We start from the raw sequence: 26,834 nt of genomic DNA on the forward strand, positions 1-26,834 counted from the left end.
CCACATTCAGAGGAGATGAAAGAAATATGTAAACATATCTGGGTGGGATTGGTAAGATTTTGTAGGACATGGACATAAGAGGCAGAGAAGAAATTGTAGGGCATTTAGGGTGGAAGCATTGGTGGCATAAATGAACACACTGTTGTCAGGGAACTGGACAGGGTGGCAGGTCAGAGCAGAGATGGAGGCAGGATGATGATGAATTGAAAGACAAGAGTGCCTACAGGGGTGGGTGGGCTTTCAAGCCTAGGCTGTGGTGTTAGTGACTACTGCTCATCTTCTTGCATATATATGTTTATTTTCATATGTATTTTCTTCATAAAACATTCAACATCAACCTTGGACAGCAAATAGTGGAAGATGAACCCACTTGGTCATGATGCAGCCTAAGAGCAGAGATGATATGTCCTCCACCTGGGAATAGCTTTAGTCCTGTGAAATTAGAAGGCTGTGAACTCTCCTTTGTTCCCTAGATTCCATAAAGAACAAGAGCACAAGACTAAATGTTGAAGAATTATTCTAGCGCCACTGAATTTTATCTACTTGGCTTCCATGGCTCCAGAGAACTACACGATATTCTTTTTTCCACTTTCTTCTTTCTCTACTCAGTGACAGTCATGGGGAACATGGTCATCATTGTGATTGTCTGTGTTGATAAACGTCTGCAGTCCCCCATGTATTTCTTCCTTGGCCACCTCTCAGTCCTAGAGATCCTGATCACATCAGTTGCTGTCCCCTTAATGCTCTGGGGGCTGCTGCTTCCAGGGATGCAGGCAATGTCTTTGACAGCCTGTAGTGCACAATTATATTTGTACCTTTCTTTGGGTACGTCGGAGTTAGTATTAATTGGAGCAATGGCTGTGGACCGTTATGTGGCTGTCTGTAACCCTTTGAGGTACAACATCATTATGGACAGCCACACCTGCATCTGGGTGGTCATTGTGTCATGGGTGTTTGGGTTCCTATTTCAAATCTGGCCAGTCTATGCCACATTTCAGCTTACCTTCTGCAAATCAAATGTGATAGACCATTTTTTATGTGACCGAGGGCAACTGCTCAAACTATCCTGTGATGATAGCCTTTTCACAGAGTTTATCCTTTTTTTAATGGCTGTATTCATTATTGTTGGTTCTATGATCCCTACAATCATCTCCTACACCTACATCATCTCTACCATTCTCAAGATCCCCTCAGCCTCGGGCCGGAGGAAAGCTTTCTCTACTTGTGCCTCTCACTTCACCTTTGTTGTGATTGGCTATGGTACCTGCTTGTTCCTCTATGTGAAACCCAAGCAAACGCAGGCAGCTGAGTACAACAGGGTAGCGTCACTGATGGTTTTAGTGGTGACCCCTTTCCTGAACCCATTCATCTTCACCCTCCGGAATGACAAATTCATAGAGGCCTTTCGAGATGTCATGAAACGCTGCTATCAACTCCTCAAGGATTAGCTGTGTCCTAAGGACCATAATGAACTCATCATCATGGACCTGAGTAATCTTAAAACACTAATTCAACCTGAAATGATCATTTTAATCATCAAATAGTTTGTGATGCACAAAGGAATTCTAAAAATTTTTCATAGGAATTTTAAAACATGGCTGGTTCTCCAATTTATAATTAGATGATTCCTACATGGGAGATCACATTATTATTTTTTAACTGGATATATATGTTTATACACTCTTCTATACTTATGATACATCTTACAATATAAATTTAACAGGTGTAAATGTACAGAATATGGGTTTTTTTTAGAACTCTGAACTCTGACTGGGAAAAGCAAGGAAAAGCATAATTCACTCCATGGTCGCTGAGCTATGTGTTTGATTCTAGGTACTAGGGTCATTTTCCCATATTTTGTCCTGTGATTTGATGATATTTTCACTGCCTAAAGACCTTCTGTTTCTTCTGTAAGTGACAAGCCCAGCCTCATGTACAACCTTTTCCTGAGGTTCCTGCTCCAACGTTCAACAGGGACAGTACCTCCCTGTGGTTCTCAACTGACAGTTGTGAGAGTGAACTCACTCCATAGTCCTGACACCTCCCAACCTCAGGGCTAAATGTGTGTTAATTCAGGCACATCTACAATTGGTAGACTTTCTCAGAGTGAAGAGGGAGGGTTTTGGAAAGAAGTATTTTCTAATCTGTCATTGACTCTCATTATAACACCAGCCCCAAATGTGGGAGGGGAACTGGCTAGTTTTGGGAATTGAAGTGACAAGGGTGAGCTGATCTTGCTGTGTCCCTGGGCTGAAGCAGGTGTGCATGGAGGGCATAAAAATGGCAGCTCCTGGTCACTTCTCCCCATAGTCCTCACACTGGTCAATCCTGACACAGGGCATTCCATCTCCCTTCTCTCTCAGCTACATTTCTGGGTTCCCTTCCTCCTCCCCCTCTCACAAGGACCAACTTTGCCAAGCTGTCTTCCAACTCTACAGTGAGTTTCCTCGTCCGCATCTCAATTCCTTTATTGTCCCATCCTGGCCCTCTCTCCTTTCACACCACCATTGTCAATATTTCTGCCATTCTTATGTGGCTAAGCAGGGGTCAAAAGACTGTGCACATGAAACTTCCTTCCCAACATTATACATGTATGTTGTGAACTCACTGAAGGGACTGGGAAAAAAGAATGTGACATACATAACTGAAAAATAGTGTTTTGACTGGAATCTGTAAGACTAAGAGTGGAACTGAGCATGATCATAATAGTATTGTTAATAAAGTTGTTTCCCACTGAGAGTATGAGTTAACAATTCTGCAATTGCTATACCTGTATACTACAGGTGAACAAATAAAGATAACAACTGGTGGGAGCCAGGTCTGTCACTGTAGATGGGTATGTTACAGAGAAGCAAGAGGAGAAGGCTAGAATTAGCCATGTGGCACTGGATTCAAATTGGTGCATCAGTGTGCACGCATATTAGAAGATTATATGTATGTAGGTGGGTTGATTAATATATGATATAAATAAATGATATGAAAAATGACTCTTTTTCATAACTATTTTGGCTATTCTCTTGTCATTCTCTTTCCATATAAATTTAGGAGTCAGTTTGTAGATATCTACAAAATGCTTGCTGGGCTATTGATTGGGACTGTGTTCAATCTATAGTTAGATTATTAAAACCCTGAGATCTAGGACTCCTTGCATTTGTATATGATTGTAAATTTTCTGCCTGACCATGGGGTTGAGTAGGAGTTCTTTGATGGTAAGAGGTCAATCCCTGTTCTTTCCTCCCTCTCACGTACTTGTTCTCTATGGCTCTTTTCAAACGTAGGCAAATATTTGTCTTTCTTCTGTGACATTAGGCTTGCTCCTGAATCTTTCACTGGCACACACCAATGGCTTGACCTTTACATTTTATACCTTTATATTGTGTCGGTACCATTGTACAGAAGTGTCTCATAGGCTTTACAACTCCTCAGAGGCTATTTACATGTATCAGGCCATCCTAGTCTATTAGAGTCCTCCTCCATTTTTCCTGCAACCTCCATCCCTCCAGTCCAATGAGCCAGTATTGTTTTTGAGCACTGTGCCTGATGTCATCTGTCCCTCTCAGGGGCACCACCAGTAGTCAGAAACTGTGTTCCTTATTATAGATTCTGAATCAGGGCCGCTGCCCCAACCCTGGAGATTTTCCTGTTCACATGCTGTATGTGAACACTTGCTTTTATACTGAAACATTCATATAACTTGGTATTAATAATTCTTAAGACTCCAAAGCAAGAGGAAACAGAAGCTTTATTCACAATCATAGCAGCATTCCTTTCAATTGCCAAAAAGTGGAAGTGACCCAAAAGCCTCTCCACAGATGAGGAAACAGATGAATGTGTAAACAAAAGGTGGTATATGCATACAATGGAATTTTATTCAGACTTAAAAAACAATGAAATTCTGATACATGCTGTTATATAGATGACCCTTGAAAATATTGCTAAATGAAAGAAAGTGAATATAAAAGGGAAAATGTATGATTCTGTTTATGTGAGGTACTTAGAATAGTCCAGTTCCTAGAGACAGAAAGTAGAATAGTGAGCAGCAGGGGTTGGGGAAGGGGGAAATGGGAGTTACTAATTAATGGCGGCCAAGAGTCACCTTAGGATGGTAAAGTGTTCTGGAGATGGAGGGTGGTGATGGTCGCACAACAATGTAAGTGGACTTAATGCTACTGAATTGTACACTTAAGATGGTTAAAAATGGCAAAATTGTGTTATATATTTTTTACCACAATAGAAAAGAAAAAAATATTAAATAATTCTAAATGATTTTTTATGATGAATCATCAGAGCTTTGATCCCCTTTTTTTTTCAATTTTTTATTTTTTATTTTTTTATTTTTATTTTTTTCAATATATGAAGTTTATTGTCAAATTGGTTTCCATACAACACCCAGTGCTCATCCCAAAAGGTGCCCTCCTCAATACCCATCACCCACCCTCCCCTCCCTCCCAGCCCCATCAACCCTCAGTTTGTTCTCAGTTTTTAAGAGTCTCTTATGCTTTGGCTCTCTTCCACTCTAACCTCTTTTTTTCTTTTTTTCCTTCCCCTCCCCCATGGGTTTCTGTTAAGTTTCTCAGGATCCACATAAGAGTGAAACCATATGGTATCTGTCTTTCTCTGTATGGCTTATTTCACTTAGCATAACACTCTCCAGTTCCATCCACATTGCTACAAAGGGCCATATTTCGTTCTTTCTCATTGTCACGTAGTACTCCATTGTGTATATAAACCACAATTTCTTTATCCGTTCATCAGTTGATGGACATTTAGGCTCTTTCCACAATTTGGCTATTGTTGAGAGTCCTGCTATCAACATTGGGGGTACAAGTGCCCCTATGCATCAGTACTCCTGTATCCCTTGGGTAAATTCCTAGCAGTGCTATTGCTGGGTCATAGAGTAGGTCTATTTTTAATTTTTTGAGGAACCTCCACACTGCTTTCCAGAGCAGCTGCACCAATTTGCATTCCCACCAAGAGTGCAAGAGGGTTCCCGTTTCTCCACATCCTCTCCAGCATCTATAGTCTCCTGATTTGTTCATTTTGGCCACTCTGACTGGTGTGAGGTGATATCTGAGTGTGGTTTTGATTTGTATTTCCCTGATGAGGAGTGATGTTGAGCATCTTTTCATGTGCCTGTTGGCCATCTGGATGTCTTCTTTAGAGAAGTGTCTATTCATGTCTTCTGCCCATTTCTTCACTGGATTATTTGTTTTTCGGGTGTGGAGTTTGGTGAGCTCTTTATAGATTTTGGATACTAGCCCTTTGTCTGATATGTCATTTGCAAATATCTTTTCCCATTCCGTTGGTTGCCTTTTAGTTTTGTTGGTTGTTTCCTTTGCTGTGCAGAAGCTTTTTATCTTCATAAGGTCCCAGTGGTTCATTTTTGCTTTTAATTCCCTTGCCTTTGGGGATGTCAAGTAAGAAATTGCTGCGGCTGAGGTCAGAGAGGTCTTTTCCTGCTTTCTCCTCTAAGGTTTTGATGGTTTCCTATCTCACATTCAGGTCCTTTATCCATTTTGAGTTTATTTTTGTGAATGGTGTGAGAAAGTGGTCTAGTTTCAATCTTGTGCATGTTGCTGTCCAGTTCTCCCAGCACCATTTGTTAAAGAGACTTTCTTTTTTCCATTGGATGTTCTTTCCTGCTTTGTCAAAGATTAGTTGGCCATACGTTTGTGGGTCTAGTTCTGGGGTTTCTATTCCATTCCATTGGTCTATGTGTCTGTTTTTGTGCCAATACCCTTTGATCCCCTCTTTGATTCTCTTCACACTCTTCAGAGGTGACTGTGTTCAACTCTTTCTACTGGGATATATAAATAATATACCGACATTTTGTGATTTATCAAGTTGTTTTTTCTTTAGTTAATCACCTTATTTTTAAATTTTGATCAAATATTCATCCTGTTTTTTCTTCTTGTTTACCCCTACACATACCATAAACCTAACAATAAATTATTCCTTGTGCTTTGTGCTCCATAGGTCTTCTTGCTTGGTGTGCTTCTAAGTTTTGATGGGGCAGATTTTCCAGCATCCCTCTAACAGAGAACTCATAAAAGGTAAGCTATTTTGGATGTTTTTATTCCAGCTTCATACTTCATTGTCACTTTGGTCAGATGAAAACACCCACACACCAGCCACTGGTGCAGCCACTGCCTTGGCTGCAGATCCCCCAGCATCTAATGTACCTCACCCTGGTGCCCAGACCCAAAGGCAGCTTGGATGAGCTTTGGGCACAGGCTATTGAACATGCCCAGAAACTCACCCGGAATCTGTAGGCCAAAGAGAGGACCACAAATGTGAGCATTAGCTCTTTCCTTTGGGAAAGCTAAAGGGAGGTTTTCAGCACCTGGCCTGGTGCATTACATGATCTAGAAGACAAACAAGCTTAAGAATTCACCAAGAGAGGGGCGCCTGGGTGGCGCAGTCGGTTAAGCGTCCGACTTCAGCCAGGTCACGATCTCGCGGTCCGTGAGTTCGAGCCCCGCGTCAGGCTCTGGGCTGATGGCTCAGAACCTGGAGCCTGTTTCCGATTCTGTGTCTCCCTCTCTCTCTGCCCCTCCCCCGTTCATGCTCTGTCTCTCTCTGTCCCAAAAAAATAAATAAACGTTGAAAAAAAAATTTAAAAAAGAATTCACCAAGAGAGGGCTCAAGAAACAAGTGTATCCATACAAGTCCTGAGAAAGCCTCTGAATCACTAGAATCACTCAGAATCAGTAGCCTAGCCTGGCTGATAGTAGGTCTTTTTCTCCTGAAGCCAGTCACTAATTTAATCTGATCCATTAATGAGAAATGAAATATTATTCAACCATAAAAAAGAAGAAAATCCTGTCATTTGCTAACAACATGAATAGCAAAATAGTAACATGGATAAATCTTGAGGGCATTATGCCAAGGGAACTAGATCAGACAGAGGAAGACAAATATTGTATATTTTCCCTTATATGTGGAATCTAAAAAAGCCAAACTCCTAGGAATAGAGAGTAGACTGGTGGTTACTAGAGGCTGGGGAATGGGGGAAATTTTGAGATGTTGCTTGTAACTCTTATAAGTTATAACTCCCAGTTGTAAGATAGGTAAGTTTGTGGATCTAATGTACAGCATGGTGACTACAGAACTATGCTACATTGTATACTTGAAAGTTACTAATAGAATAGATATTAAATGTCCTCACCATGAAATAAAAAGTAATTTTGTGAGGGGACAGATGTGCTAACTAAATTTATTATGGTAATCAGGTCACAGCATATATGTATATCAAATTATTCATATTTGCATAATTACATGAGGAAAAGTCTGGAAGTCAAGGTAGGTAACTGATTACCAACTGGGCTATTAGGATTAGGAGTGAAAGAAGTATTTCTTATTGAATAACCTTTTATATTGTTTTGGTGTGTGTTTCATGAGAATGTATTACCAATGAAATTCTATATTATCAATTTAAAAATAAAAGCATAAGAGACTTTTAAAAACTGAGAACAAACTGAGGATTGATGGGGGGTGGGAGGGAGGGGAGGGTGAGGGATGGGTATTGAGGAGGGCACCTTTTGGGATGAGCACTGGGTGTTGTATGGAAACCAATTTGACAATAAATTTCATATATTGAAAAAAAAATAAAAGAAGTAAAATTATTGTGTGTTTTTCCAATGTCTTTGAGTCATACTAATTAAACTCTAGCTTTCAATTGCCAGGAAGGTGTGATTGTTTATGAGGATATCTCATTTTTAGCAAATGAGTATTTACTTAAGTACAGATACTCTGTAAAGTTTCTGTTTAGCTGAAGGTAGAAAATGGGAGAACAGTACGGGAGGAGGGATGGAGTTTCACATTTTTCTACTTGGGCCTTTGGTTACTTTGTCATGACATTCAGGGGTTCTTCAGATATTGAGCACACGTATCTGATATTATCTTACATGCACATTGGAAATACCTTTTATCAGTCTGGTTTTTCTATTCGTTAAAAAAAATTCAATTCCAGCATGGCTAACGTGCAGCGTTATGTTTCAGGTGTACAATATAGCAATTCAACAGTTCTATACATTACTCAGTGCTCATGAAGGTTAAGTGTGCTCTCAATCCCCAACCCCTATTTCACCCATCCCCCTACCCACCTCCCCTTAGGTAGCCATGTTTGTTCCCTATAGTTAATAGTGTATTTGTTGGTTTGTCTAATTTTTTCTTCGTTTGTTTATTTCTTACATTCCATATATGAGTGAAATTATATGGTAATTGTCTTTCTCTAACTTATTTCACTTAGTACAATACATTTTAGACTTTGGATCCATCCATACTGTTGCAAATGGCAACATTTCATTCTTCTTATGGATGAGTAATATTTCATTATATATATTGAATATATATATACACACATTATATACACACACGTGTATATAACTTTTCTTTATCCATTTGCTTATCGATGGACATTTGGGTTGTTTATGTAGTTTGGCTATTTCAGTAATGCTATAATAAACATAGAGGTGCATATATCTTTTTGAATTAGTGTTTTTGTATTCTTTGGGTAAATCCCTAGTAGTGGAATTACTGGGTTATATGGCAATTCTATGTTTAATTTTTTGAGGAACCTCTGTACTGTTTCCGCAGTGGCTGCACCAGTTTGCATTCTCACCAACAGTGTGAGAGGGTTCCTTTTTCTCCACATCCTTACCAACTCCTTACCAACAATTCAGTAGGTTGTCTTTGTTTTCTTGTGTTTATGATTTTAGCCATTCTGACAGGTGTGAGGTGATAGCTCATTGTAGTTTTGATTTGAATTTCCCTGATGATGAGTGATGTTGAGCATCTTTTCATGTGTCTGTTGACCATCCATATGTTTTCTTTGGAGAAATGTCTGTTAATGTCTTCTGCCCATTTTTAATTTTGTTTTTTGGGTGTTGAGTTGTATCAGTTCTGTATACATTTTGGAAAGTAACCCTTTATTGGTCATTGCAAATATCTTCTCCCATTCAGTAGGTTGTCTTTTTGCTTTGTTGAGTGTTTCTTTTGCTATGCAGAAGCTTTTCATTTCAGTATAGTCCCAATTCTTTATTTTTGCTTTTGTTTTCCTTGCTTCCGGAGACACATCTGGAAAAATGTTTCCACTGATGTCAGAGAAATGACTGCCTGTGCTCTCTCCTAGGATGTTTATGGTTTCAGGTTTCACATTTTGGTGTTTCACCCATTCTGAGTTTATTTTTGTTTATGGTGTAAGAAAGTGGTCCAGTTTCATTCATTCTTTTTGCATGTTGCTGCCCAGTTTTCCCAACGCCATTTGTTGAAGAGACCGTCTTTCCCATTCATGTTCTTGCCTCCTGTGTCAAAGATTAATTGACCTGTAAGTGTTGGTTTATTTCTTGTTTCTCTATTGTGTTTCCTTGATTATGAGCCTGTTTTTGTGCCAGTATTGTACTGCTTTGATCACTACAGCTTTGTAGTATATCTTGAAATCTGAGATTGTGTTAATACCTCCAGTTTCCTTCTTTTTTTCAAGATTACTTAGGCTATTGAGGGTCTTTTGTGGTTCCATATAATTTTTAAGATTATTTGTTCTATTTCCGTGAAACACGCTGTTGGTATCTTGGTAGGGATTGCAGTAAATCTGTAATGGCTTTGGGTTGTATGGACATTTTAATAATATTTATTCTCCCAATCCATGAGCATGGATATCATTGCACTTGTTTGTATCCTATACAATTTCTTTCATCAATGTTTTATAGTTTTCAGAGTACAGGTCTTTTACCTCCTCAGTTAAGTTTATTCCTAGGTTTCTTATTATTTTTGGTGCAATTATAAACGGGATTGGTTCCTTGATTTCTCTTTCTGTTGCTTCATTAATGGTGTATAGAAAAGCAACAGATTTTTGAATGTTGATTTTGTATTCTGTGACTTGACTAAATTTGTGTATCTGTTCTAGCAACTTTTTGGTGGAGTTTATTGGGTTTTGAATTTAGAGTATCATGTTATCTGCAAAAAGTGAAAGTCTGATTTCTACCCTGTTGATTTGGATGCCTTTTATTTATTTTGTCGTCTGACTGCTGAGGCTAGGTATTCCAGTACTATGTGAAATAACAGTGGTGAGAGTGGACATCCCTGTCTTGTCCCTGACCGTAGGGGAAAGCTCTCACTTTTTCCCCATTGAGGATGTTGTTGGCTGTGGGTTTTCCATATATGGACTTTATTTTGTTGAGGTATGTCCCTCTAAACCTACTTTGTTGAGGGTTTTTATCATGTATTTTACTTTGTCACATGCTTTTTCTGCATCTATTGAAATGATCATATAGTTTTTATCCTTTCTCTTATTGAAGTGATGTATCATGTTGATTGATTTGTGAAGATTGAACCACCTTGCATCGTAGGAATTTATCCCACTTGATCATGGTGAATGACTTTTTAAATTATTTAAATCATTGGCTTCTGTTTGTTAGTATTTTTGTGGGGATTATCACATCTATGTTCATCAGCAATATGGGTCTGTAGTTCCCTGTTTTTTGTAGCATCTTTTAAAAAGTTTATTTATTTTTGAGAGAGGAGGAGGGCAGAGAGAGAGGAGACAGAATTATAAGCGTGGAGCCTGATGCGGGGCTCAAACTCATGAACCATAAGATCATGACGAGCTGAAATCAAGAGTTAGGCCCTTAACTGCCTGAGCCACCCAGGAGTCCCTTTTGTAGTGCCTTTATCTGGGTATTTATTATTATTGGGTAATGCTAGCCTCACAGAATGAATTTGGAACCTTTCCTTTCTCTGCTATTATTTGGAATAGTTTGAGAAGATTAAGTTTTCTTTAAAGTTAATTTTTTTAAGTTTATTCATTTATTTTGAGAGAGAGACAGAGTGAGTAGGGGAGGGACAGAGAGAGAGCGGGAGGGAGAGATTCCCAAGCAGCCTCCATGCTGCTAGCACAGAGCCCAACACAGGGCTCGAACTCATTTAACTGAGATCATGACCTGAGCCGAAACCAAGAGTCAGATGCTTAACCAACTGAGCTGCCCAGGTATCCCATGTCTTCTTTACATTTTTTGTTGAATTCGCTTGTGAAGTCATCTGGTCCTGGACTTTTGTTTGTTGGGATTTTTTTATTTTATTACTGATTCAATTTTGTAGCTGGTAATCAATGTGTTCAAATTTTCTATTTCTTCTGGATTCAGTTTTGGATTCAGTTATGTTTCTAGGAATCTATCCATTTTTTCTAGGTTGTCCAAGTTCTTGACATATAATTTTTTAATAACATTCTCTTATAATCCTTTGTATTTCTGATTCAGTTATTTCTCTCTTTAATTTCTGATTGTCAACCAAATCCCAGTAAGTTATTTTGTAGATAATGATAAGGTGATACTAATGTTTATATAGAAAGGGAAAAGGCTCAGAATAGCCAATATAATAGAAGAACAGAGTTGAAGGTATTGTCTCTACTCAACTTCAAGACTTATTATAGAGCTGTAGTTTTCAAGACAGAGTGTTATTGGTGAAATAATAGAGAAATATATCAGTGGAAAAGAACAGAAAGCCCAGAAATAGACACACACAGATATCATCAACTGACCTGTAACAAAAAACAAAGGCAGTTCCATGAAGAAGGGATAGTCTTTTCAACAAAAGGTGCCGGAACAACTGGACATCTTCATGAAAAATAATTCTGGACACAGACTTCACACCTTTCACAAAAGCAAACTCAACTTGGAGCAGAGACCTAAATGTCAAATGCAAAGTTACAAAACATCATAACGTAACAGTGGAGAAAACTAGGTGACCTTGTGTTTGATGACTATTTTTTAGATACAACACCAAAAGCATGATTTAGGAAACAAAAAATTGAAAACATGAACTTCTGCTCTGGGAAAGACTGTTAAGAGAATGAAATGACAAACCACAGTTTGGGAGAAGATACTTATAAAGCACATATGAAATATTGCACATGTATCCAAAATATACAAAGAACTCTTCAAACTCAACAATAAGAACACATAACTGCATGGACATTGAGGAGGGCACCTGTTGGGATGAGCACTGGATGTTGTATAGAAACTAATTTGACAGTAAATTTCATATTAAAAAAAATAAGAACACATAACTCAATTAAAAAATGGACAAAAGATCTGAACAGACCCTTCACTAAAGAACATATGCAGTTGATAAATAAGCTTATAAAAAATGGTCAATATCCTATGTCATCAGGAAATTGCAAATTAAACAACAATGAATGTTAATGAATGTTAACACCTAAGAGAATGGCTAAAATCTAAAACACCAAATGCTGGTGACAATGTGGAACAAGTGGAATTCTCATTATTATGTTGGGAATGAAAAATGGTACAGTCACTTTGAAAGACAATTTGGCAATTTCTTGCAAAGCTAAATATACTCTTACCATTCAACCCAGCAATTATCTTCCTTAGTATAAACACAAATGAGTTGAAAACTTATGTCCACACATAATCTTGCACAGAATGTTTACTGTAAGTATATTCATATTTTCTCCAATTTGGAAGCAGCCAAGACCTCTGTTATGGGTTGAATTATGTCTGTCAACATTCATATGTTGAAGTTCTAACCTCCCAGTACATCAGCATGTGAACTTGGTTGGAAATGGGGTGGTTGCAGATGTAATCAGTGAAGACGAGGCCATAGTGGATCCCTATCCTAATGATTGGCACCCTTATAAATAGAATACCATATGAAGAAACACACATAGGGATAATGCCTTGAGAACATGAAACGTAAACCAGATAGCAATAGAGAAGACTCAATAAAGCCAAATGTAATGTCTTGGAAAAGAATAATAGAATTGGTCAATCCCTAACAAGAATGACTGAGGAAAAAATAGAAACACAAATTACCAATGTCACAAATGGAAACAAGGGATATCACAATGGTACCATAATTCTTAAATCTATAAAAATGGGTATCATGAACAACTTTGTCAATAAACTTGACAGGTGAATTAAGCAATTCACCTTGCAAACACAATCTGAAGTAGAAGTTTTGAATAGTCCTTTAGCTACTAAAAATGTTTCACCTGTAAATACTTTCTCATAGAGAAAACTCTTGGGCTAGAGGTCCTCACTAGACATGGAGTTTCCCCAACAACTTAGAAGGAGATAATACAAACTTTTCCCACATAAAATAGGAAAGGAGAGCATATTTTCCAATTCATTTTATGATAACCAAAATTACCTTCATGCCAAAACCTGACAAGGACCTTACATAAAAGAAAATTAAGGCTAATGCCTTTCATTAACATAGAGGCCAAAATCCTGAATAAAAGGCTAATCTATATAATCCAATAAGTTAAAAATGAAAGCAAACATACCTCCATACAATATGCATTTTTGGTGTCTGACCTTTTCATTCATTGTAATGTACTTGAATTCAACCATTTTGTGTCTATCAACAGTTTGTTACTTTTTGTTGCTGAGTAGTATTTCTTCATATGAATATATCCATCTCTGTTGATACATATTTATTTTATGTTATTTTAGTTACAATGAATACAGGCACTATGAACATTATAACAGAAGTATGTTTTGATTCATTTTAGGAAACTGTCTACAAGTAGAATTGCTGAATCATATATATATATATATATATATATATATTTAAGTTTTTAAGAAATGAAACTTTTCCTGAAGGAGTTTTAATACTTTATGTTCCTTCTTCCTTCTCCATTTCTACTCTTCCAGTGTATAGTGGAAAATACTGTAAAGATATCTAGAAAACTGAACCATGCCTTGAATTAAGAAAATTGATTCTGGGGGAGCGTGGGTGGCTCAGTTGGTTGGGTGTCCAACTCTTGATTTCAGCTTAGGTCTTGATTTCACCCTTTGTGAGTTTGAGCCCCGCATTGGACTTGTACTGGCAACCCAGGGCCTGCTTGGGATTCTCTCTCTCTCTCTCTCTCTCTCTCTCTCTCTCTCTGCCCCTCCCCCACTCGTGCTATGTCTGTCTGTCTCTCACTCTCTCTCAAAAAAAAAAAACCAAACAAACATTAATAAAATTTTAAAAAAAGAAAAGAAATACCTGACCAGAGACTCTTTGGATGGGCCCAATACAATCTCATTTAAAAAACAAAACAGATGAGCAAAGGAGAAAAATGGTAGAGAAGTAAACCAAGAAAGACTCTTAACTATAGAAAACAAACTGATGATTACCAGAGGGGAGGTGGGGGTGGGTGGGTGAAGTGGGTGATGGGGATTAAGGAGGGCACTTGTTATGATGATCACCAGGTGATGTATGGAAGTGTTGAATCATTGTATTGTACACCTGAAACTACTATTCCACTGCATGTTAACTAACAGAAATTTAAATAAAAACTTAAAAAAAAGATTATAAATTATTGTAACTTTGGAGAATGAATGGTAACAGCTAATAATTTAATACAATTAAAAAGTTATACAAATCATACAAGAGAGTATTTATTGCATCAATAATATACACATGAAAAATTGGAGAAGATGTTTGTGAATCAGCATATTCATTAATTAATGATCAGTATTTTCATAAGCAAATATTTGTTAAGCAATTACATAAAATGTGATTAACATATTTTTATTATGGAAAAGTTTAATAGAAGAAGAAGGTAGCAGGAAAGTATATTAATTAAAGCATATTTTACTTAAAAAGAATATATAAAGATATTCTTGTAAACACACAGAAGATTCTGTATGAATAGACTAGAAATTTTTAATAATAATTTATAATAATATTTAGCTCTAGGGGATGGATCAGGAGAATCAAGCAGATAGGGAGAGAGATATTTATGCTTTACCTTACATCCTTCCATTTGATTTTTAAATAATACCTGTGCTAATTTCATGAAAGATGGCAGTTGTTTTCAACGTTAAAAGTAAATGTTTTTAGTGTGATTTTGCTTTTAAACTCAGCATCCCAGCCATTCTCTCTTTAATGCAGTATTTTGTTGTTGTTGTTGTTGTTAATTCTGAATAGTGTTTCTTCAAGTTTGACCCCTCAGTTCAAGCACCACAGAGAGGTGACCTGAGAGCATTTGAAGGTCTAGAAGGGAAATGTATGGCTGAACACCCAGAGTTGGGTGCATGTTGGAGGGACTGGAATGGGCTGTGGCATTATCAGAAGGTGACATTGGAGTAGGTGGCAGGTCCTCTCTATTTGTCTTGCCAGGTTCCCATAACTGTGGACAGAGGGTATGTGGTTTAGAGTGTGCAGAAATCATCAGGAAAGCTGTGCTTCCTGAAACCTTGGAGATGAAGAAGAAGAAGATTTAGTGGCCCCTAAGTTTGTGAGTCTGTCCTGGAGTCATCAGCTTGGGGGCAGGGCAGGCTCTGTAGGGCTAAACGGAGTCAGGGAGAAGCAGAGAGCAGATGAGGGGGCTGAGTGTTCACAGCTTGGTAGTGGTGATAACTAAGGGTCTGGGAGGATGGCAGCCTGAACGTTGAGAAATTCCTGAGTAGGAGTGTTTAAGTTTTCCCAATGCAGAGAACTTTTCCGGGATCTAAAACTTGATTATCCTCAGGAGGGAAGAGTGAAAGTTTCTTCAGCTTTTCCTTGACTACATCCCTAGTGTGTCACTGAACCTGTGCAAATTGTTCCTCAGTGTATAACTATCCATCCCTAAGGATGGATAGTTAGAAGGCAGAGAGAATGAGGGGGAGGGAGATAGCTAGATTCCTCTCAGCACTACTTCTGCACTTTTTCCGGAGCTCCTGTGTGTCGATAGTATTTTTCACCATGAGTGGAGACAGCAGGAACTACTCATTGTCTCCCAAGCATGACTCTTTACTAACCATGGGTAGCCTGGGTTGATGCTTGAGGAGCCAAAGGACGTTCCAACCCTTTTCTGGAGGTGAGTGTCTTCCAGGCATGCCCCTCAGTGAAGGAGAGAGTTCAAGGGCATTATCATGGGAGGGTCTAGGCTTGGCTGCCAGGTGGAATAAGGACACCTAGAGCCTGAAGAGTAGGACTAAGGCAGCTGCAGATTAGATGACCTTCCATCAAATCATCCCTCCATAGCAAAGAGCAGCTTCATGGTGCCCAGTGCTGGCGACGAGCACACGCTCTGCCATCACCTCAGTTCCTGTTCTCTCATATCTCTTCATCTCTTCCATATACCTCCTTGCCATCTTGTGGGGATCTCTGGGAAGAAAGATTGCAGGTTGACTGGGCGATGCTTTGGAGAAAAGTGAATGGAAGGAAAGATACTCTTTGTTTATTCATTGATTTGTTCTTTAACCTGTTAATTGTTAAAACCATTTAAAAATATTTATAGAACACATACTTTGTCAGACTCTGTTCTTGTCACAAGTAGTAATACCAGAAAGATAAAAAACTTGCCTCAAGGTACTTAATTCTAATGTGGGATTTTGATGATGATAAATTAATAAACAAATGTATTATATTATTTGAGCTATTTCTGAGAGCCAATAGCAAAATACAGTCCGAAGAGGATAGAAGTGAAATTATGCATGGTGCATGAATTAATTTGAAGGGGATGTGTGAGAAAGTGCTGTGGAGAGGAGATATTTGAGCAAAGACCTGCATGTGCTGAAGCAAGGAGCTCACATCTCCTGAGGAACTCAGTATGATTTATATCAGTGTCTTCTAACTATTTTCTTGCCCTAGGGTCTGGGGAAAATAGAAGGTCATAGAAAAGCATATGTGCACTTTGGAATTTTCTAAATTGTTCTACAAGACTGGGATCCTGGCAGTTCAGTTAGAGGGATAGGTTGCCCATTTGGAGGTCTTGTCTCTCATCTGGAACTAGACATTTGTGACCTGGGGGAATATGGAGGATTTTGTCTCTATATCACAGCTGTTTTCTTGCCTTCTGACCCCAGCGTGGAGACTGCAGTACAGACAGGACTTCCTTCTGCCAACATCCTTCCTGTTGTCATTTACTGACCAGGAGAATCATAATCTCAGTGTTAGTGGTCACTATAGGGGAAATTAGAGTGTCTTTGCTCTTGGAAGATAAACATTCACTGAAATGAGAAAAGGAGGATGACTCATTATGGGAACAAGAAGGAGGAGGTGAATAATCCATCCAGGGAGGCAGCTTTTTAGAAGTCAGGGAAAGACTCACTATTTTGTCTCAAAATAGCTGTTCTCTTATGACAATGTGCTAGAAATGTCTCACTTGGTAGCCACACCATAAAGTTGATAATATAATCGAGGCAGAAATTTAATATGAATACAATGCAAATGGAGTCTGTGTTTAGAGGACACAAAGAAAGGAGGAACCATGTCTGGGTGTGCTTAGGTATCATGGGGATTGGTTATTCTCAGAACTCTTGAAATGTAGCAAGATTATGCAGAGGATGCATATGAGAGGCAGAGAAGACACTTTTGGGCACTGGAGATGGAGGAGTGGATGGTATAAATGAGAACAATGTGGTCAGGGATGGGATGGCAGGTCAGGGCAGGGCTGGAGGCAGGATGGCTGGTGAACTGGGAGATGGGTACATACTGGGTGGGTGGGTTTTCATGCCTCAGGTGTGGTGTTGGTGGCTACTGCTCATCTTTTTGGGCATTTACGTTTACCTTCATATATTACACATATCCTTCATAAAACATTTAACACCAACCTTGTATAAAATAGTAGCATTATCTTGTGAAGTCGAAGAGTAGGATATATTTCCTCATGTTGGAATTATCTTGAATCTTCCTGTGATCAGAAACTTGTTTTCTCTCTTTGGTCTTTAGATTCGACAAGGAACAAGAGCTCAGAACTAAATGTTGGGGAATCACTCTAGTGCCACTGAATTTTATCTCCTTGGCTTCCCTGGCTCCCGAGAACTACATCATATTCTCTTTGCTATCTTCTTCTTCTTCTACTCAGTGACATTAATGGGAAACATGGTCATCATTGTGATTGTCTGTGTGGACAGACGTCTGCAGTCCCCCATGTATTTCTTCCTTGGTCATCTCTCTGCCTTGGAGATCTTGGTTACCACTAATATCGTGCCCATGATGCTTTGGGGGCTGCTACTCCCTGGGATGCAGACAATATCTCTGGCTGCATGTGTCACCCAGCTCTTCCTGTACCTTTCTTTGGGGACCACAGAGTTTACATTACTGGGAGCAATGGCTGTGGACCGTTACGTGGCTGTCTGTAACCCTCTGAGGTACGACATCATTATGAACAGCCGCACCTGCATCTGGGTGGTCATTATGTCATGGGTGTTTGGGTTCCTTTCTGAAATCTGGCCAATTTATGCCACATTTCAGCTTACCTTCTGCAAATCAAATGTGGTGAACAATTTCTTCTGTGACCGAGCGCAATTGTTCAATCTATCCTGCAATAATACCCTTTTCATAGAGTTTATCCTATTCTTAATGGCTGTTTTTATTCTTTTTGGTTCTCTTATCCCTACAATCATCTCCTACACCTATATCATCTCCACCATCATCAAGATTCCCTCAGTCTCTGGCCGGAGGAAAGCCTTCTCTACTTGTGCATCCCACTTCACTTGTGTCGTGATCGGCTATGGCACCTGCTTGTTCCTCTATGTGAAACCCAAGCAAACGCAGGCAGCTGAGTACAACAGGGTAGCGTCACTGATGGTTTTAGTGGTGACCCCTTTTCTAAACCCATTTATCTTCACCCTACGGAATGAAAAATTCATAGAGGTCTTTCGGGATGTCATGAAACGCTGCTCTCAACTCCTCAAGGGTTAGCTGGTTCCTAAGTACAAACATGAACTCATCATCATGGACCTGAGCAGTCTCAGCACTAACTCAAATCTGAAATGATCATTTTCATCATCAAATAGTTTGTCATCTGCAAGGGAATTCTACAAAATTCTTCAAGGGAATTTTAAGACACTGATAGTCCACCAACTTATATTCGGATTTTTCCTTCATTGGAGATCACATTATTATTTTCTAATTGAATATAGACATTTGTATATTCCTCTGTAGTTATAGTACCTCTTACAATATACATTTTCGAAGTGTAAGTGTACAAAATATATGTAATATTTTTAAGGACACTCAGCTCTGGGAGCCCCTGGGTCATTTAGTCGGTAAGCGACTAACTTCATCTCAGGTCATGATCTTGCGGTTCATGAATTGAGCACGATCATAATAATATTGTTAATAAAGTTGTTTCCCACTGGGGGTATGACTTAGCAATTCTGCAATTGCTGTACACATATACTATAGGAAACGAATGAAGATTACAACTGGTGGGAGCCAGTTTCTTATGTGGATAGGTATGTTCCAGAGAAGCAAGAGGAGAAGGCTAGAATCAGCCATGTGGCACTGGATTCAAATTGGTGCATCAGTGTGCACGCATATTAGAAGATTATATGAATGTAGGTGGGTTGATTAATATACAAATAAATGATATGGAAAATGACTCTTCTTTTTCGTAACTATTTTGGCTATTCTCTTGTCATTCTCTTTCCATATAAATTTTGAAGTTGGTTTGTAGATATCTACAAAATGCTTGCTGGGCTATTGATTGGGACTGTGTTCAATCTATAGTTAGATTATTAAACGCTGAGATCTAGGACTCCTTGCATTTGTATATGATTGTAAATTTTCTGCCTGACCATGGGGTTGAGTAGGAGTTCTTTGACGGTAAGAGGTCAATCCCTGTTCTTTCCTCCCTCTCGCGTACTTGTTCTCTATGTCTCTTTTCTTTTTTTTAATACGAAATATTGTCAAATTGGTTTCCATACGACACCCAGTGCTCATCCCAAAAGGTGCCCTCCTCAATACCCATGACCCAACCTCCCCTCCCTCCCACCCCCCATCAACCCTCGTTTGTTCTCAGTTTTTAAGAGTCTCTTATGCTTTGGCTCTCTCCCTCTCTAATCTATTTTTTTTTCTTCCCCTGCCCCATACTTCTGTTAAGTTTCTCAGGATCCACATAAGAGTGAAAACATATGGTGTCTATCTTTCTCTGTGTGACTTATTTCACTTAGCATAACACTCTCCAGTTCCATCCACATTGCTACAAAGGGCCATATTTCATTCTTTCTCATTGCCATGTAGTATTCCATTGTGTATATAAACCACAATTTCTTTATCCATTCATCAGTTGATGGACATTTAGGCTCTTTCCAGATCCCATCGAAGCAGCATCACAAGTCTATGGCTCTTTTCAAATGTAGGCAAATATTTGTCATTCTTCTGTGACATTAGGTTTGATCCTGAATTTTTCACTGGCACACACCAATGGCTTGACCTTTACATTTTATACCTTTATATTGTGTCAGTACCATTGTACAGAAGTGTCTCGTAGGCTTTACAACTCCTCAGAGGCCATTTACATGTATCAGGCCATCCTAGTCTATTAGAGTCCTCCTCCATTTTTCCTGCAACCTCCATCCCTCCAGTCCAATGAGCCAGTATTGTTTTTGAGCACTGTGCCTGATGTCATCTGTCCCTCTCAGGGGCACCACCAGTAGTCAGAAACTGTGTTCCTTATTATAGACTCTGAATCAGGGCTGCTGCCCCAACCCTGGAGATTTTCCTGTTCACATGCTGTATGTGAACACTTGCTTTTATACTGAAACATTCATATAACTTGGTATTAAGAATTCTTAAGACTCCAAAGCAAGAGGGAACAGAAGCTTTATTCACAATCATAGCAGCATTCCTTTCAATTGCCAAAAAGTGGAAGTGACCCAAAAGCCTCTCCACAGATGAGGAAACAGATGAATGTGTAAACAAAAGGTGGTATATGCATACAATGGAATTTTATTCAGGCTTAAAAAACAATGAAATTCTGATATGTGCTGTCATATAGATGACCCTTGAAAATATTGCTAAATGAAAGAAAGTGAATATAAAAGGGAAAATGTATGATTCCGTTTATGTGAGGTACCTAGAATAGTCCAGTTCCTAGAGACAGAAAGTTGAATAGTGAGTAGCAGGGGTTGGGGAAGGAGGAAATGGGAGTTACTAATTAATGGGGGCCAAGTGTCAGCTTAAGATGGTAAAGTGTTCTGGAGATGGAGGGTGGTGACGGTCGCCACAACAATGTGAATGCACTTAATGCTACTGAATTGTACACTTAAGATGGTTAAAAATGGCAAAATTGTGTTATCTATTTTTTACCACAATAAAAAAGAAAAAATATCCAATAATTCTAAATGATGTTCATAGTGAATCATCAGACTGTTGCCATTTCCCTTCTGGTCCATGGTTCTCTTCACACTCTTCAGAGGTGACTGTCTTCAAGTGTTTCTACTGGGATATATTTATAAACAATATAAAGGTATTTCTTGACTTGTCAGGTTGTTCTTCCTTATGTAATAACTGCCTTGTTTAAAAATTCTACTGAGTACGTACACTAATTTTTTTTCTGCTTGTACACTCTTACCCATATCATGAGCCTCACAATAAACTATTCCTTGTGCTTTGTGCTCTGTAGGCCTTCTTACTTGGTGTGCTCCCACGTTTTGATGGGGCAGCCTTTCTACCATCCCTGTAAGAGAACTCGTAAGTGGTAGGCTTTTTTTGATGTTTTTATTCCAGCATCATACTTCATTGTCACTTTGGTCAGATAAAAATACCTGCATGTCAGCCACTGGGGATACCTTGCCTGCAGTTCCCCGTAACTGATCTATGGGCATTCTAGCCTCACCCAGGCCCCTTGACTCAATGGCAGTGAAGAAATAAAAGAACTAAAAGTGAAGAAACAAAGGCTTTCTCGGACAGAATTTGAAGGAATTTGTCATGAGTACACCTGCTTTGCAAGCAATGTTAAAACAGTTGTTTAAGGAGAAGGAAAATAATATAGTTCGTAAATTTATCCTATAGAAAGAAAGGAGGAACCTTAGAGAAGGAATAAAATAAAAACTTTAATTTTTCTTGTACTTACCCGATCTCAGAGACAACAGTTGTTGGAATGACACAGCAGCGTGTTGGATGATTATGGCTTATGAATAAGTGAAGTGTATAACAGCAATGTTTATGTATGTTATACATACATATGTATACATACATATGTATGATTATGTATGAGGAACTGAGGATATTCTGTATAAGATACCTACACTATCAGTGAAGTGGTATAGATAGTGTTATTTAAAAATGATTATAGCAAGGTCACTGGATATAAGGTTGGTATACAAAGTAAATAACTTTCCTGTGTACTTGTGAACTTATATACTAGCAATGAAAAGCTAGATTTTGAAATTAAAAACACAGTGCTTTTGAAATTAGCACCAAAAAATAGGTACAAAACTAACAAAATTCATGCAAGATCTACATGAGGAAAACTACGGAATCTATCAAACTCTGATGAAAGAAATAAAAGGATCTGTATAAGCGCAGAAATACCCCATATGCATGCACAGGAAAGAAGTGTTATGAAGATATCAATCTTTGTCAACTTGATCTAGAGATTCAATTAAATCTCAGCTAAATCCCAGTAGGTATTATGTAGATAATGACAAAGTGATACTAATGTTTATATGGAAAGGGGAAAGGCCCAGAATAGCCAACACAATCCTGAAGAACGGAGTTGAAGGTATTGTCTCTACTCAACTTCAAGACTTATTATAAAGCTGTAATGATCAAGACAGTATGTTTTGGTGAAATAATAGAGAAATGCATCAGTGGAAGAGAACAGAAAGCCCAGAAATAGACACACACAGATATCACCAACTGATGTGTAACAAAAAACAAAGGCAGTTCCATGAAGAAGGGATAGTCTTTTCAACAAAAGGTGCTGGAACAACTGGACATCTTTATGAAAAATAATTCTGGACACAGACCTTACACCTTTCACAAAAATAAACTCAACCTGCAGCAGACACCTAAATGTCAAATGCAAAGCTACAAAACATCACAGCCTAACAGAGGAGGAAACTAGGTGACCTTGTGTTTGATGACTATGTTTTAGATACAACACCAAAAGCATGATTTACGAAACAAAAATTGAAAACATGAACTTCTGCTCTGGGAAAGACTGTTAAGAGAATGAAAAGAGAAGCCACCGTTTGGGAGAACATACTTGCAAAGCACATATGAAAAGTTGCTCATGTATCCAAAATATACAAAGAACTCCTAAAAGTCAACAATAAGAACACACAACTCAATTAAAAAATGGACAAAAGATCTGAACAGACCCTTCACTAAAGAACATATGCAGGTGATAAACACATAAAAAATGATCAACATCCTATGTCATCAGGAAATTGCAAATTAAAAAAGTAATGAAATACCACCCCGCACCCAGTAGAATGACTAAAATTCCAAAATACCGAACGCTGGAGAGGATGTGGAGCTACCAGAACTCTCATTCATTGCTGGTGGGAATGCAGAATGGTACAGTCACTTTGAAAGACAATTGGGCAAATTCTTGCAAAGCTAAATTATACTCTTACCATACAAACCAGCAATTATCTTCCTTAGTATATGCACAAATGAATTGAAAGCTTATGTCTACACGTAATTTTGAACCTGAATGTTTACTATATTCATAATTGCCCCAAATTGGAAGAAAAGAAGACTTCCGTTTTGGATGGAATTATGTCTGTCAACGTTCTTATGTTGAAGTTCTACCCTCCCAGAACATTGGAATGTGAAAGTGCTGCTATAATTTGATTGGGAATGGGTCTTTGCAGATATAATTATAGAAGATGAAGTCATAGTGGAGTAGGGTGGGTCCCTAATCCTAATGACTGTTGTCCTTACAAGTAGGACACCCTGTGTGAAGAGACACACATAGGGAGAACGACTTGAGAACATGAAATATAAGCCAGATATCTGGTTTATATTATAGTCCATGTTCCAGAAATGGAAATAAGAGGTATCACAATAGTAAAATAATCCTTAAAAGTATAAAAATGGGTATCATGAACAACTTTATGTCAATAAACTTGACAACTTAGATGAATTAAGCAATTCACCTGAAAAACTCAAACTGAAGTTGAAGTTTTGAGTAGTCCTATAGCTACGAAAGACATTTCACCTATAAATACTTTCTCACAAAGAGAACTCCTGGCCTAGATGTCCTCACTGGTGGATTTTCCCACACGTTAGGAGGAAATAATACATTTTCCCCCATAAGATAAAGGGGGCAGGAGAGCATATTTTCCAACTCACTTTATGATAACCAAAATTGCCATCATGCAAACCATGACAAGGACCTTACATAAAAGAAAACTATAGGCCAATATCTCTCATTAACAGGCCAAAATGCTGAATAAAAAGCTAATCAATATAATCCAATAATTTAAAAATGATGGCTGTCAAACCTCAGACTACTCATCTAATCTTTCCCAATTTCTCTTCAGCACTGAGGCAATCATTGTTGGGGTTTCTTTAACTACAGATTATTTTGTATCTATTCTAGAGTATATGACACCATACAGTATGCATTTTTTTGGTGTCTGACCTTTTCACTCATTGGAATTTACTTGAATTCATCCATTTGGTGTCTATCAGCAGGTTTTTACTTTTCGTTGCCGCATAGCAGTTCCTCATAACAATATATCATTCTCTGTTGATGGATATTTCTTTTCTGTCACGATTAGTTATAATGAATGAAGGCACTGTGAACATTATAACAGAGGTATTTGTGAGGACATACATTTTGATTTATTTTAGGGAACTACCTACAGATAGAATTGCTGAATCATACGGAGATATATATTTAAGTTTATAAGAAACTACTTTTTCCAAAGTAGTTTTTTTTTATATGACTTCCTACTTCTCCATTTCTGCTCTTCCAATGTATAGTTGAAAATACTAGAGAGGTATCTAGAGGAAATCAACCATGCCTTAGATTAAGAAAGCTGGTTCTTTTGTATATATAAACCACATCTTCTTTATCCATTTGTCAGCTGATGGACATTTAGGCTCTTTCCATAATTTGACTATTGTTGGAAGTGCTGCTATAAACATTGGGGTACTGGTGCCCCTGTGCGTGAGCACTCCTGTATCCTTTGGGTAGATCCCTAGCAGTGCTATTACTGGGTCATAGGGCAGTTTTATTTTTAATTTTTTGAGGAACCTCCACACTGTTTTCCAGAATGGCTGCACCAGTTTGCATTCCCACCAGCTGTGCAAGAGGGTTCCCGTTTCTCCACATCCTCGCCAGCATCTATAGTCTCCTGATTTGTTCATTTTAGCCAATACTACTTGGCAATGAGAAAGAATGAAATCTGGCCATTTGCAGCAACGTGGATGCAACTGGAGGGCACTATGCTACGTGAAATAAGTCAGGCAGAGAAAGACAGATACCATATGTGTTCACTCATAAGTGGATCCTGAGAAACTTAACAGAAGACCATGGGGGAGGAGAAGGGGGGAAAAGTTACAGAGAGGGAGGGAGGCAAACCATAGGAGACTCTTAAGGACTGAGAACAAACTAAGGGTTTATGAGGGATGGGGAGGGAGGGGAAAGTGGGTGATGGGCATTGAGGAGGGCACCTGTTGGGATGAGCACTGGGTGTTGTATGGAAACCAATTTGACACTAAATTATATTAAAAATAAAATAAAATAAAATGATGATAAAAGAAAAAGAAAAAAGAGAAAGCTGGTTCTTCAGTAAAGGTTCTGAGACAGAGTCCATTTTCCTCAGATTTCCTCATTTGACAGCAACCTTCCTTCACTTTCGTCCAAGAGTCATAACAAGCCCCAACACAGCCACTCAGAGGCTAACAGGCAGATGCTGGGACCAAGGTGTTGTGGGCAGCTATCAGCACACTTGCCATGGGGATGAGGCCCTCAAGCTTGGGTCTTTACTTCACAGTATGATCAGTGACTCCTGTTATGTTAGTATCATTCTAGGATCTGCATGGGAAATACTACACTGAAATAGAAATGCCCTGACCACAGGCTCTCAGGAGAGGCTTGATACAATCTCATTTAAGAAACAAAATAAAGAAATGGCACTTGGGTGGCTCAGTCAGTTAAGTCTCCAACTCTTGATTTCAGCTCAGGTCATGATCTCACAATTCATGAGATCAAGCCCTGAATTGGGCTCTGTGCTGACATAATGGAGCCTGCTTGGGATTCTCTCTTTGCCTCTCTCTCTCTGCCCCTTCCTGGCTCAAAATAAGTGAGTAGACTTTAAAAAAAAGAAACAAATGAGCAATAAGGAAAATAAAGGAGACAGAAAGGCAAACCAAGAAACCGACTCTTAACTACAGAGAACATTCTGGTGGTTACCAGAGGGGAGGTGGGGGTGGGTGGGTGACATAGTTGATGGGGATTTAGGAGGGTACTTGTGATGACCAACAGGTATGGTATGGAAGTGTTGAATCACTGTATTGTACACCTGAAACTAATATTACAATGTATGTTAACTAACAGGAATTTAAATAAAAACTTAAAAAGAAGACATTATAAATTAATGCAACTTTTTGAGAGTGATTTGATAACCGCTCATAAATTAATGCAATTAAAAAGTTGTATTTGTACAACTTTTCAGACATGAAAATATTTTTTAATATAATTTATTGACAAATTGGTTTCCATAGAACACCCAGTGCTCATCCCAAAAAGTGCCCTCCTCAATGCCCATCACGCACTTTCCCCTCTTCCCCAGCCCTCATTAACCCTTAGTTTGTTCTCAGTATCCAAGAGTCTCTTATGGTTTGCCTCCCATTCTCTCTGTAACTTTTTTTTCCCCTTCCCCTCCCCCGTGGTCTTCTATTAAGTTTCTCAGACTTGAGAATGTTTAGTGCAGCAGCAATACAGACATGAAAAATTGGGGAAAATGCAGTGTTCATCAACACATTCATTAAACAATGATCAGTATTTCATAAGTGAGTATTAGATAAGCAGTAACTTAAAATGTGATTGACATATTATTTTATTTCAGAGAGAGAGAGAGTGAGAGAGAGAGCATGTAAGCAGGAGAATGGGGCAGAAGGAGAGAGAAAGAGAACTTTAAGGAGGC

At 38.6% G+C, this 26,834-nt stretch overlaps 3 protein-coding genes across 6 annotated transcripts in view; all 3 read left to right on the forward strand.

Moving 5' to 3' along the window:
• Positions 1-26,834, forward strand: part of MGAM (maltase-glucoamylase) — a 224,283-nt gene that overhangs the window by 26,647 nt on the left and 170,802 nt on the right. For all 4 annotated transcript variants that reach the window (XR_007146932.1, XR_007146931.1, XM_047833086.1 and 1 more), the window contains exon 2: positions 5,977-6,053. The gene's annotated coding sequence lies outside the window, so the exon portion shown is untranslated. The remainder of the gene's footprint in view (positions 1-5,976; positions 6,054-26,834) is intronic.
• Positions 504-1,448, forward strand: LOC125151741 (putative olfactory receptor 9A1). The gene has a single exon (XM_047833155.1). The coding sequence runs from the start codon at positions 504-506 to the stop codon at positions 1,446-1,448; it is 945 nt and encodes a 314-aa protein (XP_047689111.1).
• Positions 17,698-18,642, forward strand: LOC125151748 (olfactory receptor 9A4-like). Its single transcript, XM_047833166.1, has one exon. The coding sequence runs from the start codon at positions 17,698-17,700 to the stop codon at positions 18,640-18,642; it is 945 nt and encodes a 314-aa protein (XP_047689122.1).

Source organism: Prionailurus viverrinus, chromosome A2, assembly GCF_022837055.1.
Source record: "Prionailurus viverrinus isolate Anna chromosome A2, UM_Priviv_1.0, whole genome shotgun sequence".
In the NCBI taxonomy this organism is placed as follows: Eukaryota; Metazoa; Chordata; class Mammalia; order Carnivora; family Felidae; genus Prionailurus; species Prionailurus viverrinus.

Excerpts from the sequence above, each read along its gene's own strand:
- LOC125151748 (XM_047833166.1), top strand. The coding sequence starts at position 17,698 with ATGTTGGGGAATCACTCTAGTGCCACTGAATTTTATCTCCTTGGCTTC.
- LOC125151741 (XM_047833155.1), top strand. The coding sequence starts at position 504 with ATGTTGAAGAATTATTCTAGCGCCACTGAATTTTATCTACTTGGCTTC.